The sequence below is a fragment of the Cheilinus undulatus genome, linkage group 20 (assembly GCF_018320785.1).
Source record: "Cheilinus undulatus linkage group 20, ASM1832078v1, whole genome shotgun sequence".
Taxonomy (NCBI): domain Eukaryota; kingdom Metazoa; phylum Chordata; class Actinopteri; order Labriformes; family Labridae; genus Cheilinus; species Cheilinus undulatus.
Genome location: NC_054884.1, coordinates 3,794,070 through 3,814,713, shown reverse-complemented (window position 1 = coordinate 3,814,713; position 20,644 = coordinate 3,794,070). Strand labels below are relative to the sequence as shown.

The following is a 20,644-nucleotide window of genomic DNA, read 5'->3' as shown; positions in this document are numbered from 1 at the left end:
ACATCTGTGATGAAAAAGTCAAACTTAATGGTTCAAAAGGTAAAAACATGACATTTTAAGACAAAATAATATATTTTAAAGGCAAATATACAAGATAGAAAGTTGATAACATGATTTTTGATGGTGAAAATATGAGATAAAAGTCAAGATCATGAATTTAAAAGGTCAAATATGGGATAAAAATCAAAATTGTGAGTTTTCAAGGTCGAAACAATAAGATTCAATTCTTAATCATTAGTTTCAATGGTCAAAATAAGATATAAAAGTCAAAGTTAGGAGTTGAAAATGCCCAAATGTAAGGAAAAATTCAAAATCATGAGTTTTAAAAGTAAAATTATTGCTCAAAATTTAAAATTGTTAATGTGAAAGGTCAAAATATAAGAGAAAAGTCAAAATCATGAGTTTTAATGGTAAAAATGTGAATAAAAATAAAAATTATGAATTTAAAAGATCAAACTTTTACTCCAAATTTTATATTCTTATTCTTAAAGGTCAAAACATATGAAATAAGGTTACCCATAACTTTGAGTCATAATTGTGGGATACAACATTAAAAATATGAAATGAAAACAAATTTCTTTTCCATGTTCCTGATTTTTTATCAAATTATTTCCACTCTTTACTATTTCTAATTTCTATGACTCATCAGGGATAATATAAATCATCAAGGTTAGGTGAAATTAATGTTTAAAAAGGCAAAGTATGAGACAGAATACTGAAACCATGATTTTTAACAGCCAAAAAATGAGATTAAAGTCAAAACTTGAGTTTTTAAGGTCAAAATATAAGATAAATTTTCAAATTCATGAGTTTTAAAAGTCAAAATATGAAATAAAATTCAAAACCATGAGTTTTGAGGTTAAATAAATGAAATAAAAGTCAAAGGTAGGAGTTGAAATGGTCCGCAAAACTGAGATTACATTTAAAATCATGAATTTTAACAATCAAAATATGAGATAAACTGAAAGTTAGGAGTTGAAATAATAGCAAAACTGAGAAAAATCAAAATCATAATATTTAACAATCAAAATGTGAGATAAACATCGAAATTGTGAGTTTAAAATATGAAAATATGAGATAAAATTTCAAATTCATGAGTTTTAAAAGTCAAAATATAAAATAACATTAAGAATCATGAGTTTTAAAGGTAAAAATGAGATAAAAGTCAAAGTTAGGAGTTGAAATGGTCTGCAAAACTGAGATTAAATTTAAAGTCATGATGTTTAACAATCAAAAAATGAGATAAAAGTCAAAGTTAAGAGTTGAAAAAGGTCAAAACATGAGATAAAATTCAAAATCATGACTTTAAAAGGTCAAAATAGGATTTAAAATGTAACCTTATGAATCTAAAATGTAAAAATGTGAGAGAAAAAGTCAAAGTTATGTAATTTAAAAGTTAGAATATAAATTAAATGGTTAGAACAATAACTTTTAGTCATGTGAGATGCAAAATTGAAAATATAGAGAGAACACACATTTCTCCTACACTCCTGACTTTTTATCCAATTATTTTTACTGTTTACTTTTTCTAATTTTATGATTCAACAAGGATATCTTAAATCATCAAGGTTAAGTTTACATTTTTGTATTGGAGGAAATCTGCAGACCTCATACTGGTGGACCAGTTATAACAAGAATAAGATATGATCTGATGGGCGGGGTATAACTGCATCAAGGGCCGGATTTGGCCCCCCGGCCTTGAGTTTGACACCCCTGATCTCCAGTATAGCAACATAAAAATGAGCTGCCAGTACTCGCAGCATGAAAACATGCTAACATGCTCAAATAAGTGGCACTAGCTTATGTTTGCATATAAAACAGCAGGGAGAGCATTTATGCTTGTATTAATTATCATTTTAACTACTGTGGATATTTATCGGTAGCGCCTGTAAGCTAACATTAAAAGTTGCACCCATTTGGTGAGCACCACAGTCTCTAAGCAGCCCTCAGGTCGACTTTCCTGCTTGTTCATTAGCTCTTTAACTTATTTTCCCACACTTTACAGTTCACAGGAAATCTGTCCACAAAATTAGTGGCTTTAATTACAAAAAAACTAATTGGTGCCTCAAAGATCGCCAAACCTCTTCTGCAGTAAACAAATTTAGTATGCACAACCTCTGCACCTGATTGCTTTTTCTCTCACGCTCATGAGAAGAATCGAGAAGGTAATTTGTTAATTTCACAGGGCGGTGCTGGGTGATTTGGTCCTAAAGCTTTTCTGTATTCACTGTGCTGCCACAGAGAGAGGTCTGACTCCCCCGAATTAGCATCCTATTAATCCAGCTCTGGAAGAGTGCTGCACATACATGCAGGAACTCTGAGATTTACTGCAGAGGAAGCAGCAGCTAGGAGAGGAAATAAAGGCAGAAAGGTGGAGAAGGGTACATGCAAAACTAAACATACCGTAATAAATATTTCTACAGCTCAACAAACAGAACTTTCTCATTTTCAGATTGCCTTTGTACACCTGTCGTGAGTTGTGTTTGAGTGTGAAAACTGTATTCTTAACAACCCCACTGAAGCTCTTTGTTGAGTAAAAAAGAATCCCCATCTGACCAAATGAACAGAAAATACCGGCCAGGAGCCGTGTTGCACTCTCGTTGGTGAGCTTCAGTGTGGTTTCTCAAACATCTCACTCCCGTCTTGCATGACTCAACTTTAAACAATTAATCTTTCTCACCCTCTCTCTCTACCTGCCGACCTTTAAACTCGGGGTTTAGGGAGACAGCAGCCTCGCCCGCCTGCTTACATGAGTGTCGTTGCCTCTAGTGAGTGATCCGTGAACCAATCGAAAGGAAGACTGATGCCACATTGGATCTTAGTCAGAGCAAAGCAGGGATCTTTGTTTAGAGGCAACTTCAACCCACCGGCTTCCTATTAACTCTACTAAAATCTGACATTTACACAGGTGTATTCTGCTAACACACTTCTGTGCTTCTGTGTGTCAAGGGAGACGCTTCTAAATCAGGTTCAGAGATTGATTCTTGCGCGAGGAGTATGGAGGATGTCAACGGCAGCAAGAAGGATTTATCAGCATCTGCAGGTACGGCACACATGTACTCTCTACACGCTTGCTTCATCGCCATATTCTTCATGAATCTATCCATCCACGTGACAACACACACTCATGGAAACACCCTGGAGGGCAAGAAAGGCTTGGAGAAATGGAGGGTCTTGGTTGCCTACAGCAGTGGTTCTCAACCTTTTTACCCGGTGACCCCCAAAATAAAGGTGCAAGGTACCCGAAGGTGGTTGAACACAGCCGTGCGTGTTCAAGAACAGTCATGTGCAGACAAGGTCGCCCATTAGGGGGGACAAATGGGAGAGCTTCCTGAGGCCCAGCCAAACTGGGGGTCAGCATAATCCTGGTCCATTGTGAAGTGAAGCTGTGGTATTTTAGATTTAACCTGAATAATAACCACTCCTATCAAAGAGACACATTTTAATTTATTTGTGTAGTAACTAGCCCTCTTAAAATGTAAATCCCTTTGTTAAAAACAGAACTAAAATACATTAAAAATAGCTGAAATTGGTTGATAATGGCAAAAAAACGGTGGGAAAGGTGGTGAAATTAGATTTTAACAGAAGCAGAAATGGGTTGGAAATGCCAGGAAATGGATAAAAGTGGCAAAAAATGGGTTAAAGTGGCAAAAAAGGGCATATTAAGTGGTAAAAGGGGATTCAAAGGTAGCTGAAATGGCGTTAAAGTGGCAAAAATGGGTGGAAATTTGGAGAAATGGGACGAAAATTGATATAAACTGGCAAAAAAAAGTGTCAGCTGAAGCAGAAATAGTCACAAACTGGCAAAAAATGGGCATATCAAATTGTGAAATGTGGCTTAAAAAGTGGTAAAAGGAGTTAATAGTGGCAATAATTTGTCAACAGCGCCAACAATAGGCAGAGATTTGCAAGATTTAATTAAATGTGGCAAAAACAGGCAGAAAAAAAATGTTGGAAGGGTTTTAAAATGGGCAAAAATGGGTTTTAAGTTACGAAAATGGGTTAAAATTGGTGGGAAAAAGTGATAAAAATGGGCTAAAATTAGAAAAAATGGTGTAAAGTGGCAATGGTGTAATTAAAAAATGTTCTTAGTTTTTTTAAGCCATCTGGACACCCCCTCTCAGTGTCTCTCAATGGGATCCTGACCCCAACATTGAGAACCCCTGGCCTGCAGTGCAGATGAAGAAACATTCACACCATTGGGATGTTTTAACTTTTTATAGATTTTATAAATCATTTATATCATTTATAATTTGGCCCTTTTACTCATAAAAGGGCAAAAAAGATTTCTGCAGAGTACGGCAGTATAATTGACTGATAAATGTTTATCCTAGTCAGTGTTTAGTAGAGTCTCTTTTGGCTTCAATCACAGCTCTGAGTCTGAGGATAGATCTCAGTCAGGCTCAAACATCTGGACAATGAAATTTCCTCCATTCTTCTTAACAAAACTGCTCAAGCTCTGTCAGGTTGCACAGGGTTTAGGTGTGAACAGCCCCACAAGTTCAGCCACAAATTCTCTATTGGACTGAGGTCTGGGCTTTGACTGGACCACTCCAGAACATTCTCCTTATTGTCTTTAAACCATTTCTGTGTAGCTTTCTCTGTATGCTTCGGCTCATACATCTTCTCCCAAGCTGTAGTTCTCTGTCAGACTGAATAAGGTTGTCCTCATGAATTTTCCTATATTTTGCTGCATTCATTTACCCTCTACCTTTACAAGCCTTCCAGGAATGGCTGCTGATAAGCATCCCCACAGCACGATGCTGCCACCATCGTGCTTTACAGTAGGGATGGTTTGTTTGGCGTCTTGTCTGATGGCCTAAAAGCTCCATTTTGGCCTCATCTGACCAAAGAACTTTCTTCCCACATGCCTTTTGGTGAACTCTAGTCCAGATTGAATCTTATTTTTTTTTCAACAGTGTCTTTCTCTAAAGCTCTGACTGGTGAAGAACCCGGCCAACAGTTGTTGTCTGCAGAGTCTCTCCATCTCAGCTGCTGAAGCTTGGAGCTCCTTCAGAGTAGTCATAGGTGTCTTGGTGGACTCTCTCACTAGTCTCCTTCTTGCACGCCCACTCAGTTTGTGAGGACGGTCTGATCTAGGCAGATTTAACTGAACTCTGGGGGATGTTCAGAGCCTTAGAAATGTTTTTGTATCCATTCCTTGACGTTTACTTTTTAATAACCTGTTCTCTGAGTTGCTTGGAGTTTTCTTTTGTCTTCATGGTGTAATGGTAGCCATGAATGCTGATTAACCTGGTGATCCCCATTTCCCTAACAGTGAGACTTACTAGCACCAAATGTCTGGACCTCTTTTAAATGAAGTCAGCTACTTTAAAGTGCTGAATATTAATCCTGTCACTTGTTTTATCTTACATATTTTTATTTAATTGACATCATTTTTTAGACATGTTTCACTCTGACATTAAAGAGGTTGTTTTTTTTGCCCAATAAGCCCAGTAATATTGTACATAATTGATCTGAGGGGTGACATTTTTATCTTTAAAGACAGTTTTATCTTTAAGTGAAAGGCAGATGTTCAGTTGGATGAACTAGCTGATAAAGAGACAATCCCAGATTAAATCTAGCTCAGCCCAATCTGATAAACAAGCAGCAGGAAGAAAGAACCAATCAGTAAATTAGAGCTATTAGATACTCAGCTGTCTCTGCAGGTTACAACACACAGAAACCCAGAACTGACTTCTCCTGATGCTGCCATCAAATATCAGACTAAATTATTTAAAATATTTCACTTTAAAATAACATTACTGCTCCAAAACACAGACTGAGTGTGTTTACTGACACTCTCACTAGTAAGCTTATTTCTCATCCATGATCAAACAGCAGCACTCTCTCCACACTGACAATGCATCAAACTGACTCTGCCTTTCAAAAAATAAAGTTCTGGCAAAGGCTGTTTCCAGTGATCAGTGTAGTGTCCCAGCTCAGATCAATAGCCCTGTTTTTCACTTGCCATGCCGCCTCCTTAAGCTCTTTTTGCCCTCCAGGACTGTGCGATAGATACGGCTAGAGCAGGGGTGTCAAACTCAAGGCCCGGGGGGCCAAATCCGGCCCGTGGTGCAGTTATACCCGGCCCACCAGATCATATCATATTTTTATTATAACTGGCCCACCAGTATGAGGTCTGCAGATTTCCTCCGGTGTAAAAATGTGAACTTAACTTTGATGATTTATAACATTAATAAATGTTGAATCATAAAATCAGAAAAAGTAAACAGTAAAAATAATTTGATAAAAAGTCAGGAGCGTAGGAGAAATTTGTGTTTTCTCTATATTTTCAATTTTGCATCTCACATGACTAAAACTTATGGTTATGGACGTTTATTTCATATTCTGATTTTTAAATCTCATAAATGACTTTTTCTCTTATATTGTTACCTTTTAGATTCATAAGTTTACATTTTAAATCCTATTTTGATATTTTAAAGTCATGATTTTGAATTTTATGTCATGTTTTGACCTTTTTCAACTCCTAACTTTGACTTTTATCTCTCTCTTTTTTTTTTATCCTCAAACCTCATGGTTTTGATTTTTATTTCATATTTTGACTTCTAAAAGCCACGAATTTAAAATATAATCTAATTTTTTTTTAAACTCACATTTTAATTGTTAAATATCATGATTTTGATTTTTTTTAGCGGTTTTGCTAACATTTCAACTCCTAACTTTGACTTTTGTCTCATTTTTTTACCCTCAGAGCTCATAGTTTTGAATTTTATTTCATATTTTGCCTTTTAAAACTTACAAATTTGAAATTTTATCTCATTTTTTGACCTTTAGAACTCAAGTTTTTGCCTTTTGTCTCATTTTTTTACCCACAGAACTCATAGTTTTGAATTTTATTTCATATTTTGCCTTTTAAAACTTATAAATTTGAAATTTTATCTAATTTTTTGACCTTTAGAACTCAAGTTTTTGCCTTTTGTCTCATTTTTTTGACTGTTAAAAATCATGGTTTCAGTATTCTATCTCATATTTTGCCTTTTAAAATGTTATTTTGACTTTAGATGTCATGTTTTTACCTTTAAAACTATAAGTTTGAGTTTTTATCTTGGATTCTGAGTTTTTAACTTATCATGCTGACCTTATAATCTTAAAATCATTTTGACTGTTTATTTGATATTCTAACTTTTTAATCTCATAACTTTGACTTTTTCTTTCATATTTGTATCTTTTAGATTAATAATTTAACATTTTAAACCCTATTTTGACCTTTTTTTTCTCATGTTTTAACCTTTTCAACTCTTTACTTTGACTTTTAGCTCGTTTTTTACCTTTAAAAGTCATTGTTTTTAATGTTATTTCATATTTTGACTTTCAAAACTCATGAATCTGAAATTCAATTTCATATTTTCACATTTTAAACTCACAGTTTTGATTTTTATCTCACTTTCTGATTGTTATATATCATGATTTTGATTTTTTTCCTCAGTTTTGCTAATATTTTAACTCCTAACTTTCACTTTTTTTTCTCATATTTTGATTGTTAAATATCATGATTTTAAATTTTATCTCAGTGTGTGGACCATTTCAACTCCTACCTTTGACTTTTATCTCATTTTTTTACCTTGAATTTTATTTCATATTTTGACTTTTAAAACTCATGAATTTGAAAATTTTATGTAATATTTTGACCTTCAAAACTCAAGTTTTTGACATTTATCTAATTGTTTGACTGTTAAAAATCATGGTTTCAGTATTCTATCTCATATTTTGCCTTTTAAAACATTATTTTGACTTTAGATGTCATGTTTTTACCTTTAAAACTGTGAAGTTTGACTTTTTATCTCAGATTTTGAGTTTTTAACTTATCACGCTGACCTTTTAATCTCAAAATCACTTCAAATATTGACCCTGTTAGCTCAGGTTTGACCCAAATTTCAGAATCTGCCTGAGTTTGACACCCTTGGTCTAGAGGCTCAGATGAATTCAGCTCAGTGGTTTAAACACACTGTAAAGGAGTACAAGTCCCAGACGTACGGTATCATCTCCCCCCTCAGCTCCTTCTGATGCTCTGTGTGAAACTGCTTACATAGCTGGAAGAGTCTCATATACATTTTCTAGGCCTGGGATAAAGTCGGAAGACGGAGGAATTAACGTTATTAAAGTTGCATTTCCCTCCACATGTCATGTATTTGTGTAGCTGCCAAACATAATATTCTCTCCCACGCATCCCATAAGATTAATGCCCTGCTGAAATATTCATGTTGCTCAGCAGCAGTATGAGGCATCCATTTTTAAGTTCTCTGTGCTGCGTTACTGAGGTGTACACATGTGCCCTCATGCTGTATTTGTGTAGCTGCCAAACATAATATTCTCTCCCACGCATCCCATAAGATTAATGCCCTGCTGAAATATTCATGTTGCTCAGCAGCAGTATGAGGCATCCATTTTTAAGTTCTCTGTGCTGCGTTACTGAGGGTGTACACATGTGCCGCCTCATGCTGGGCTGTTTTTTAATTCTTCTGTCGTTCTTTTCATCACAAAGTTCCCGCTCTTGCCTCCCACTTCCTTGACTTCTTTGTAACGTCCTCCTCTGGGATTCCAGTGGTTCTCAACCTTGGGGTCGGGACCCCCTTGGGTGTCACGAGGAACTGAGAGGGGGTCCCCAGATGCCCTAAAAAAACTAAGAATATTTTTAAATCACACTGTTGCCACTTACACCAATTTTGTCACATTTTTGCCATTTAACAGCTGTTTCTGTCAGTTTTAAACTGTTTTTTTTTCTGCCACTTCCAAACAAATTCTTGCCACTTAATGTTGCCTGTGTTAACCCATTATTGCCACTATTAACCCCTTTTTACACCCCATTTTGACCACATTTCACCATCTAATATACCCAGTTTTTGTAGTTTAACCAATTTAACCAATATCTGCCAACTTTTTTCTTTCTGAGTTAACCCTTTTTTGCCAGATTATATCAAATTTCTATCCTGTTTCACAAAATTTACGCCCACTTATGCAAATTTAAAGCCATTTCAGCCACATTTTAACTCCTTTTACCACTATTTATGCCTATTTTTGCCACTTCAAACCCTTTTCTGCTACTTTAAAATCCAACTTCACCTCTTTCAACATTTTAATCCCATTATTAACACATTTTAGCATTTTTAAACCATTTTCATTCTTTTTTGAATGGGGATTTATATTTTTAAGAAGGCTTTTTACTACAGAAATGATTAAACAAGATATTTGTGTCTTTGATAAGAGTTTTTATTTTTTCTAGTTAAATATGAAATTTGGATACAACAGCTTAACTTTACAATAGACCAGTGTTTTGTGCGGCTCTTTTGTGATGATTTGTTGCTCTTTTATGGCTTAATTTAAAATATTATTCCCCCAGGAAACCTTAAGAAAAATAAACTTTGACCTCAGAAGTGATCCATTGCATGTCACAATTATCAGTTTGTTTCCCAGGCTTGTACATTAGGCTTTATTTGGCCCCTTTTAATCAATTTTTGCTGTTTCTTTTTGCCCATTTTTGTCATGTTTGTCCTGCTTTTTGCTATTTGCTATTTTTTTCCTCTTGAATGTGCCATTTTCTTCCACTTTTCTGCCACATGAGCTGCCTTTTGCCAAGTTTTGCCACCTTTTTACAGCTTTTTGCCCATTTTGGCCACCTTTATGTTGCTTTATTGCCCGTTTTAGTCACTTTTCACTGATTTTTCACTACTTTTTACTGCTTTGACAATTTTGCCCCCTGTAACTCATTTTTTTTGCCCCTTTTCACCCATTTTTGCCAATTTTGTCCTGCTTTTTGCTATTTTTCCCCCTTTTTTGCCTTTGAATGCCACTTTTCGCCCTTATAAGCTGCTCTTTTCCCTTAAATGCCACTTTTTTCAAAGTTTTGCCACCATTTTACAACTTTTTGTCCATTTTCACCACCTTTATGCTGCTTTCTTGCCAGTTTTAGTCACTTTTCACTGATTTTTTTGCTATGTTTTTGCCCCTTTGGCCAGTTTTGGCCACCTGAAACAAATTTTTTGTCACTTCTCACCCATTTTTGCCTGTTTCTGACCTTTTTTTCCCACTTTTCCTCTGTATTTTTGCCCCTTTTCACCCATTTTTGCCAATTTTGTCCTGCTTTTTGCTATTTTCCCCCTTTTTTGCAACTGTCTGCCTCTTGTTGCCCTAATAAGCTGCCCTTTTCATTAAATACCACTTTTTTTCCAAGTTTTGCCACTTTTTTTTACACTTTTTTGCCCATTTTCACCACCTTTATGCTGCTTTTTGCCCATTTTAGTCACTTTTCACTGATTTTTCTCTACGTTTTTGACACCTGTAACTAATTTTTTGTTTCTTCTCACCCATTTTTGCCCATTTTTGTCTTTTATTGCTGCTTTTCATCCCTGTTTTTGTCCTTTTTTGCCACATTTTGGTCATTTTTGCCACCTTTAACTTACTTTTATTGCAGCTTTAACCTTTTTAGCCACTTTTCACCACTTAGATTGTGGCTCTTGCAGAGAAATGTTTCAACTATTTGGCTCTCTGGTTGAGCAGGGTTGAGTAACACTTCAGTAGACCATGGTTTTGCTGACCTCCATGGGCTCTGAGTTTGGCTGAGTGCTAGAAAGTTCTCCCATTTATCCCCCTTTATGGGCGGCCTTGTCTGCACACAACTATTCTGAATTGTGCATGGCTGCGTTCAGCCACCCCCAGGTACAGTAGGGGTCCCTTGTCTCTGGCGCCTTTATTTTGGGGTCGCAGGCGGAAAAGGTTGAGAACCCCTGCTCTATTCTACATCAGACCCCACTCACCCATAATCCTCTCTATCTCCACTCTCCTGACACACACTGTGCTGCTTTTCTCCTAGTAGTGCCAGTCAACGGCCATGTGGACCTGAAGACCAGCCTGACTCCGCCTCTAATCACTCACACGGCTGCTACACCGATGCCCATTCCCAAGCTGCCCGTCGGAGGCGACCCCGCCGTGGGCTACAGCTCCCGCCGAGGCAGCAACGTCTCCGTTGACCCAGCCAGCTATGACAAATCCCCGGTTTGTACATTTCTAATTATTTCTACAAACATGGCGTGCATGTGACAGGTTTTTTCTCAGGATGCCAGAAATCCAGCGCTAATACTGGTGTAAGAGGATACGCACCAGGAATTAACTCTCACCCCACTGCCACCCAGCTGAGAGAGCGTCTGTGAAATCACTGTCTGTGTTCCAGTCACCATGATTGATGAAGATAAATGTGGCATACTGCTCTAACACTCTACTCTCTGCTGCTAATGCCACTCACCTCACTGAAACAAAAAAGCAAAGACGCACGTGCATCTGCCCAGATGTCAACATGCATCGATTGGTATGTTCTGATAGTCCTTTTAGGTTAGCAAGGGTCCTAACGGAGTGAAGCGACCTGGAAGTAATTACGTGTCAGCCATGATAAGAGCTGTTCGACATCACTAAAAGAAAAGGAAAGAGCTCTGCTGCTCCCTCCATCATCTCCTCTAGCCATCCCACAACTCCGTCTTCAGTTTTATTTCAAATGAAGCACCTCTCGGCCTTTCATGAAACGAGCAATTATCATGATTATGTAGATTTGAATGTCAGCTTTGCTAAATTAAGCTCAAATTTTAATCCAATCAAACTTCTGATTCATGTGGATGAGAGGAGACGAGGTGCAGAGCAAGGTTATAATAGTTCAGGATTTTTCAATAGTTTTATTTTTAACCCTTGTCGACTCAGATTGTTGCTTTTTTAAAATCTGAGAGGATTCTTTCTCCTGAGTGGGCGTGGCTTCACCTGATTCAAGAGACTTAGTCTTAACTAGTCTTAAATTTCAGAGGACAATTTGATAAAGAAGTGCCTCCATACGATTTTATCTTCCTCTAGACCGGTGATACTCGACATGTAACTCTTTTGTGATGATTTTTGGCTCTTTTATGTCTTAATTTGAAACGTTATTCCCCCAGAAAACCTTAAAAAATGGAAACTTTCACCTCAGAAATGATCCATTTCAAGCAGCATCAATCAGTTTGTTTCCCACACTTCTACAGTACACTGAGAAAAATGAATCTGGGCAAAAGTAAATTTATCCTAAGTTAATCTGTGATCTCAACAATAAAAATCCAAGTTCCTAGCTTGACATAAAGCTTGGTTTAAATACATAAATAAATCTTTTTTTAAAAGAAAACAAGACACTGTGATTTTTTTCCTAAACAAGAATAATTGAGGTAATGTAAGCCAGTCTTCCAAAGTTTATAACTAAGCCTGACTTTGTTACCTTTACTCAGTTTCATTCTGTGTTTCAAAACAAAAAAACTACATTATCCATGAATAAATGCCTCCTGTAATGCATTGTGGGTATTTCAAATGATTGATAAATGGCTTTTCTAACAATCAGGAACTGAAGACATGGCGGTGATGATACATCAGATTGGTGGGATTCAAATCTTGGGATATGTTGGCAGAACTTACCCATGATGCCCTGGGGCAGAGTGTTTCCATTTGTTTAAATGTGTTTAAATGTGGTCAGGTGAGTTTAGATGTTGAATGTTGTACAGAGATCACTGCTGGGACTCCTTTGTTCATCTCTCTGATGGTTTTTTGTTGATTTTGATGGTCAACACGTCTGTACCATGAGTGAAAGAGGACGTCCTGAAAATGAGTTTGACTGCCTGACTTATATTTGTAGTCAAAGATATAACCATTCTCTGTCATTTCAGTGATGCGGTTAAATCAAGAAGTAGTGGAAACAAATATGCAACCATTTTTAAATGTTTCTAATGAATACCATCAGTGGGAGTGATTTTAAACTTTAAAATATAAATAATCGTGTTTAAGTGCATTGAAGCACGAGTCATTTTTACAAGCTGAGTTTAATTGAAGTTACGTGTATTTCTAAGAAAACAAAAAGTTAAACAAAGATTAGTCTTGTTGAATCAACTTGAAAATGTAAGTAAATCTCACTTCCATTCTTTTGTTCTTCAACTAAAACAGAGTAGTAGTTTTTACAAAGATTAATTTCTAATCTACAAAAATGATTTATGCAAAAGTTGCCTCGGTTTTTCTAAGTAGGTTGTGCTGAAAATTTTTATCAGTGTCAGCTTTCCTCTCTTTCATCCCTTTCTTTGACCCTGTGAGGAAAACAGGATAGAGATTTTTGGATAGATCCAATGTTTAAACTGGATCACATCCCACCATGACACATGGGCAACACTTTTAAATTTCAAATTTCTTTACTGAGTTTTCATCATGTCTATCTATATAAAAGTGCAAACACAAAAGTACAAAAATACAAAAACAGGGTTGGGCAGTAATATTCCACATTGCCATAAATGACAGTAATGTGCAGAACAGGTAAGACTGTGACAGTAATACCTGATGTAGTGCAATAGCCCTTCCCACCCTGGGGGGCAACACTTTGACATTCTGACCATTTGGTGGTTCTCCTTCTCATGCCTTTTCATCTAACCCTGACTTCCTCTTGCCCACCTGGTCTTCCTTCTGCTCCAGACCAGTGCCCGAAGCGCCTCCCCCTATGCCCTGTGGAGCTCTGGCAGCGGGAGAACCAGTCGCCGGTCCAGCTGGAACAGCTTGAGCCGCGGCCCTTCGCTGAAACGGCAGAAGAGGCAGTCTGGGGAGCGAAGGTCCCTCCTCTCAGGGGACGGCGGCTCCAGCTCGGATGAAGGGGAAGGGGAAGGAGGAGGGGAAGCAGGAGGCGGGATGTTGGAGGAAGATGACGCCTCTCTAGCCAGGACAGATTCCATGTCCCAGTCGCAGAGAGGACCCCGACATCGGAGGATGGAGTCGGTGGAGACTCGGAGTTCCATGGATTTACCTCCTGATGCTCTGCTGCAGGTAGTGGTGTGACTCCATCTGTTTCTGCCCTCCACTTTAAGTGGATATCTGAGTAAAAACCACCATGCAGGTACATTTATGATGCTCCACAAAATGTGAGGTTTGCTCAGCCTGCATAGATGCTACCAGATTCTCTAAGCAGAAGACTTCAGAGTAAACACATTATTTAGTGTCACACTTTCATAACCCCGTTTCCCTGCAGCCCCTGATGAATTTTCAGGACAATATAAGATGTATTGGCTATTACAGTCTTTATCGTGACTAAACTCACAAATGTGAATTATTGACAAAGCTGCATTGTACTTGTGTCCCTTTTCCCAAAAGCAATCCATCTGCTGTTTAACTCCCCTCACTGATACTTTTACTCCGTCTGCTCATTATTCTCCAGCTGATAGTGAGTACTCGCTGGATGCTGGAAACTACAAAGTTTCATAAAGACGCCAACTGAAACAGTGGCTATGGTTGCAGTTTGTTAAAAGTACACAGCACAGACTCCAGAGTTTGGTTCTCTCTGACCAATCATTGCTCTACTGAATATGAACTCCATGATAAAAAGGCTTTACCTTGCGAAGCAGATGGATATGCCCGTTTCCGTGTTTCTCACAGGCAAATCAATCTTGCAAAGCCCCCATCTGAACAGACTGGGCCCTTTTAAAAAGTGGCAGGACCAATCAGGAGTCAGAGGCAGTACTTCCGGGCGCGGCAGAGTCGTGACGTAAGCAAGCAGTGACAAGAGGCCTATGAAATGATAGCAGAAGAGATTAGCATGGATGCTGCTAAAGCGCCAGTTTTATCAGAACTTGACGACATTTCTTCGATAAAAGAACAAAGAACAGCAGTGAGTTCTACCCCTCAACCCCACAAACTAGAAATGTTATCTGATGTTATCCAAACTCCTTTAACAAAATGTGATTGTCTCTTTCTATACTGATAGGAATCTAATAAAGTTAGCTAAATATGCTTGTCTTGGTTATCTGAGGTAATGTCATCACTTTGTACTCTCTAGTAGAAGGAGGAGAAATAATAATGTTATCCCGTTTGAGGTGAAGCAGTCGAAGTTTATATATTTCAGTATCCAAATTGCTCTAATAATCACTTTCAGCGTCTCGTTTCTATGCAAAGTCCCATTTAGATAGAACGGAGCACCCATATTTCACGCAAAGAATCATGGGGGATAGGAATAAGGTGGATAGATCAGAGCAGTGCAGCGTCACTTCCTGCTTTCCTACGTAACCACGCCCCCATTTGGGGGAAAACAGGCCCTCAGAATGATTGCTGTAGGCTAGAAAATGTCGGTAACAGCGTAATTAAAAGCCATTTTGTTGTGTTTTGTGCCTTAAATAATTAAAAGGCCATAATCTAACCCATGCTTCTCAAATGAAGAAAGTGTGTCAAAGAAAAGTTCTGTGTCTTCAGGCTGAAACTAAAGAGGAGTGGGTGAATGTTGAACCATGCTGTGTTCTTAAAGACTTTAAGCTAGCGATGGCTCTGTGACAGCAGGAACTGTAGTCTCTCCGCATTTACTGACTTATTTACTACATTTAAGTGTTAAAGCTGCGTTTGATTGTACTCGGAACTCGGATAAATCCGACCTCCGAATCGAAAAAGTGCAATAGAACAGCCCTGGAGCTCAGGACTCCGACTCGGGAATTTGGGTAGGATCCAAGCAGCCCGAGTCGGTCGGAATGATGCAGCAAAATGGCGTTGCACACCGTGAGAGTCACTTTCTTCTCAACTTTTACTTTCATGTGTCGTCTAATTTAGCATTTGTGTTACTACAGTACAGGCCTCTGCACAGCTCGCTTTGATGCCCATATAAGTTGAATGATGCATGCAGGATTCCCCTCGCTGCTGTGTTCAAGTCATACTTACAGCATATGACGCTTCTCTTTCTCTCTCTCCCTCATTTTTAAGGAATGTTTTCCCCCAGAAAGGGGCGGGGCTTGCATCTTTTGCGTGAACTACCCGGATGGATTGCTCAGGTCTATTGAAGATCCAGCAGAACATTTGGTTTTGACTTGGCCCTCATATGATCTGCCCTGTCATGTTTGCCAGTTACGAACCACAAGTCAAACTAATATTTGGGCTCCTCTGCAGAAGTTACCCAGAGGAGGATTTTCCTCCAAGTCTGAAGGTATGGCAAAGCGAATGTGGTTACCATCTGGCCCTCATATGCTTTGCCATGCCACATCTCAGCCAAAGGTGCTGGAAAAATTTGGCCGAGGAAGTTGATGCTATCAGGGTTTGCTCTTTGGCTCCATGGCGAGAAAAATTCACATTTTTTGCTAAATGAGAGACTGATGAAAACCCCACTTATACTTAAACGCACCTCAGCTTAGGAAAGGATCTTACTGTCTGAGGGAAAATCAGGTCATCAGGACAAGAACACTGTCAGATGGTTATGTTTGACTTAAAATCCAGTTTAAAGCAATGATATCCATCTTCTCCATGTGCAGCAGACGTCTATGGTGTAACTACACCCTCTCAATGTCCTGTCCTTTTTAGGTGCCATACTTGTACCGCTCAGCCAGCATGCATAGCTCCAGACCCCCCTCCCTCGGCCACTTACTGCCCCCGCAGCACCGAGACTGCAATGGGAAGGGCTCTCCGTCAGTCCTGGGCCCCACTCATGTCTCTCTGGAGGACAACACTGAAGAGGAGAATGCAGAGGAGGAAGCCAACCTGGTCAGTCTCTCTTCTGTTTGAATCAACAACTTTTTCCATCAGTGCAAATAAGATGATTTTTATAGGCTCTTACACGCAGGGGTTGTTTTAAACTTTGCAGGTTGTGCTTAATAAGGTATTTTTCTGCAATGTGGTGAAAAATCCAGCTTCATCTGAGATGTTGAATTTTTAAAGGGTGACTAAACCCCGGTGTTTCAGCTGAGGTGCATCTACCTAAGAATTTCAAAGAATGACTAAAAGGCCGGGGGGTACAGCATGCCCACTCACTCCTTCCTTTCTCGGTCTTTTTTTTTTTTTTTTTTTTTAGCATCTAATTAAGTCTTTTATACATAGTCATGAGAATTCTGGTTTCTTGTTGGCTTGGGTCCATGATTAAAAGCACTGATATCAGGATTTTCTAAAAAGGCAATGGGGGATTTGAGATTTACGTCACTGTATTTAGATAAATATAAACATTGAAGTAGAACCTCTGCATTTTTCTTGTGAAATCATCACACCCTTTCATCTATTTTTCTCCAGCCTTTTTTGATAGACTTTATTTTATTCATACAGTATGTGCAAGAAAAAAACTCATTAAAAACTTGTATATGTTTAGAATAATTGCGGCCCAAATTATGCAACAGGCAATTGTGAATACATGAATTATAAATGTACTGTGTGCTTCCTAATCCCGCCAGGGTCGTGTTGCCAGAATGTTCCGCTGGCTGGAGAAGAAACAGCCGGACTGGTGTCGACAGAGGGACACCTGGTCCCTCTACCTCTTCCCTCCAGAGTCAAGGTAATGTACAAACTTCACTCATCTCCATAACTCCACCTCTCTGCTCTGCTCTTAGTTTTGCAAGTTTGCTTTCCATAATTGTGACATTAACATATTCATGGAAGTTCTGAGTTCACAGCTGTCTGAAGGTTTGTTTTTTTTTACCTCCCCCCGTTGAAGTTGGACAAATTATAAGTGTGTTTTTAAAGTTATTTCAACTCTGAGATGGGTTCACAGGACTTTTCAGAAGGCAGTATTTTCTTATCAATGTAAAGCAAAAATCCTGTGACACAATGATCTTTCTTTACATTGAACTTGACCGGCATCCCCTAATGCTTTATGCATTTTCAGTTTTTGCCGCAGTGAGCACAGCATTTTTTGTCCTCTTATATCAGCTCATATTCCCTCCCACATTCTGCCTTCAGAAGCCCCTTTTATCTGCACATTTCTGCCATGTCAGGGGTGAGTAAGTAGGAGCAAAGGGAGGGAAGGGAGTTTCTCCTACTGAAAGAGCAGCGTGTTATCTCAGCCACGTGCAAAATACATATCCTCCCACTCTTCTTCGCCCCCATTTCCTTCCCTCCTCCTCTTCTGGGGCTTTGATCCGTGCATGTCTGCTGTCTGTTTGGGGGATGTGGCTATGGAGGCAACACCAAGCAAAACGCTGGCCCCGTTCAGCCTGCCACCACCACAACCCTGCAACATGTTAATTAAACATCAAACAAGGAGCCCCCTGCCACACATCCAAAGAGATGTTCTCCAACAACGGTGTCATGATGCACATCGCAAATGAGCAAATGAGCAGCTGGTTAAATGTAATGGTTCTCAGATACAGCATAAAAAATCAATATGAACATGCAGCTGGCAGTGCCAGAGAAAGTTCAAATTCAATGTTTTTTTCCTGTCAGATTAAGGCTCATACGACCTTTTAGTCAGGTCTGGGTAGTTGTTTAGACATAAATACTGTAAAAGAAGCAGAAAGCTAAAAAGAAGGCAAAGAAAGAGTGATAAAATCACTCTACATGGGTTTGACACAACCAATGAAAATCAGGCAACGACTCAAACCTGTGACTTTAAGACAGGAAAAGACAATAGGCAATCGGCGTCTAATCAGTCCAACCCATTCATCCATCCATGCATCCATCCATCCATGCATGCATGCATCCATCCATGCATCCATCCATCCATGCATCCATCCATCCATCCATCCATCCATCCATCTTCTTCCACTTGTCTGTGGCTATGCCGCGGTGGCAGCAGGTTGAGCAAGTCAACCCAGACCTCCTTCCCCCAGCAACACTTTCCAACTCCTGCTGGGGGATCCCGAGATGTTCCCAGACCAGACAGAGTGTATATAATCCATCCAGGGCATCCTGGGTCTTCCCTGAGGACTTCTCCCAGCCATTTGTGTCCAGAAAACCTCCAAAGGTTCATGAGTCATCCTGATCAGATGCCTGAACCATCCCAATGGCTCCTTTTGATGTGAAGGAGCTCTACTCTTAGTTCCCTCCAGATGTCTGAGCCCAGACACCCACTGGAGAAAAATAATTTCAGCCACTTGTATCCACAATCTCATTCTTTTGGTCATTACTCGGAGTTTAAGACCATAGTTAAAGGTTGGGAGGAAGATTGACCAGTAAAGCGAAAGCTTTGCCTTCCGGCTAAGCTCCCTCTTCTCCCAGAGGTCTGATCCCTGGTGTTGAAGATTGGAGCCGATGCAGAAGTGCAAAAATCTGCAGTTCCTCAAGTGTTTTTATGGGCCTTTCTCTACACAGGTGAATTTCTTTATAATCAATATGTTGTTTTTTTTTAGAGGGATGCATAATTTGGAGCCAGGCTGATATGACCGAGAGCCAGCATGTTAAACCTGGAGGCTTAAGGCCTCAGCACCACCTTTTTATCTCTCACTTATAGTTGACCAAAAGTCAGTCTGAGACAGCAACTCTAACAAGGTGACTGCCCTAAATAGGCTTCAGTAAAAAAGAGGTAACAATCCACCAAAAAGACTAGAAAGAAATGGCCTTGTCTAGAAAGATCTTCAACATTATTTTCAGATATTGTTTAATATTTTACAGTCTTAAAAGTATAACTGTCTGGGAGCCAAGACATGGAGAAGTGCGATTCGTCACTCCAGAGAAGGCGTCTCCACTGCTCTAGAGTCCCATGGCCACGTTCTTTACACCACTGCATCCCACGCTTTGCATTGAACTTAGTGATGTGTGTCTTGGATGCAGCTGCTCGGCCATGGAAACCCATTCCATGAAGCTCTCTACACACTGTTCTCGAGCTAATCTGAAGGCCACATGAAGTTTGGAGGTCTGTAGCCATTGACTCTGCAGAAATTTGGTGACCTCTGTACACTTTGCACCTCAGCATCCGCTGACCCCGCTCTGTCATTTTACGTGGTCTACCACTTGGTGGCTGAGCTGCTGTTGTTCCTGATCACTTTCACTTTCTTATAATCCCACTGACAGTTGACTGTGGAATATTTAGGAGCCAGGAAATTTCACCACTGGACTTGTTGCACAGGTGGCATCCTATCACAGTACCACGCTGGAATTCACTGAGCTCCTGAGAGCGAGCCATTCTTTCACACGTTTGTAGAAACAGTCTGTATGCCTAGGTGATGATTTTATACACCTGTGGACATGGAAGTGATTGGAACACCTGATTTACATTATTTGGATGGGTGAGTGAATACTTTTGGAAATATAGAGTATATAATCTATTCTAGCAGGATAAGCTTTTTGTAGTCTTTTATTGTCAGAATATCAAGAAAAACTGAAGGATCTGGGCTCAAACTCTACTTCTAGCTGGCTTTCAGTCCCAGCAGGAGGGAGCCGTTGAGAGTGACACTGAGGACACAGGCTCAGTGTGGTGCCTTTTCTTGGCCTTGAACCAACGTGGTTGCCTGCCTGTGCTCGAAATCACATCAAGAGAACAGAAGCGGAGTGGGAGGCTGGAGTCAAGCAGCTTTCACATGTACTAGCTTTCACCTCAACCTGTCTTTGTGTTCTCTGTTATCCTGCTGCACATTACTGCAGGGGGAGCTGAAATGAGTGCAGCAGTGGGGCCGGCTCTAAAAGCAAACTGCGACGCTGTCACTGCCATTAGATGTGTCAGCTGCATGAAGGGGTTGTATTTAAACAGCAGTGCATGAACATATGAACTGGTTTGTTTGTAGCTTTCTTAAAGGAGTAGGAAGGATTTTCATGCTGAAATGTCTAAATGAATTAAGGCATGCAGTGATGGACCAGGATTTAAAACGGCTCAGGCATTTGCATCAGAGTGGTCCAGCTTTCAAAACAACAATCCAACTGTCAGTGATGTTGATTATTTTTCACAGATTTGCAAACATTTCTAAAATTCAGTTTTCACTTT

General features: G+C 39.2%; 1 protein-coding gene across 4 annotated transcripts in view; it reads left to right on the top strand.

Moving 5' to 3' along the window:
* The window catches only part of cacna1g (calcium channel, voltage-dependent, T type, alpha 1G subunit), a 451,566-nt gene that overhangs the window by 322,398 nt on the left and 108,524 nt on the right, over positions 1 to 20,644 (top strand). For 3 of the 4 annotated variants that reach the window (XM_041814822.1, XM_041814823.1, XM_041814820.1), the window contains exons 15-19: positions 2,950 to 3,043; positions 10,832 to 11,013; positions 13,477 to 13,821; positions 16,327 to 16,506; positions 17,184 to 17,284. In XM_041814822.1, the coding sequence (XP_041670756.1) occupies positions 2,950 to 3,043; positions 10,832 to 11,013; positions 13,477 to 13,821; positions 16,327 to 16,506; positions 17,184 to 17,284 (902 nt within the window). The remainder of the gene's footprint in view (positions 1 to 2,949; positions 3,044 to 10,831; positions 11,014 to 13,476; positions 13,822 to 16,326; positions 16,507 to 17,183; positions 17,285 to 20,644) is intronic. The other variant, XM_041814821.1, reaches the window with a different exon arrangement.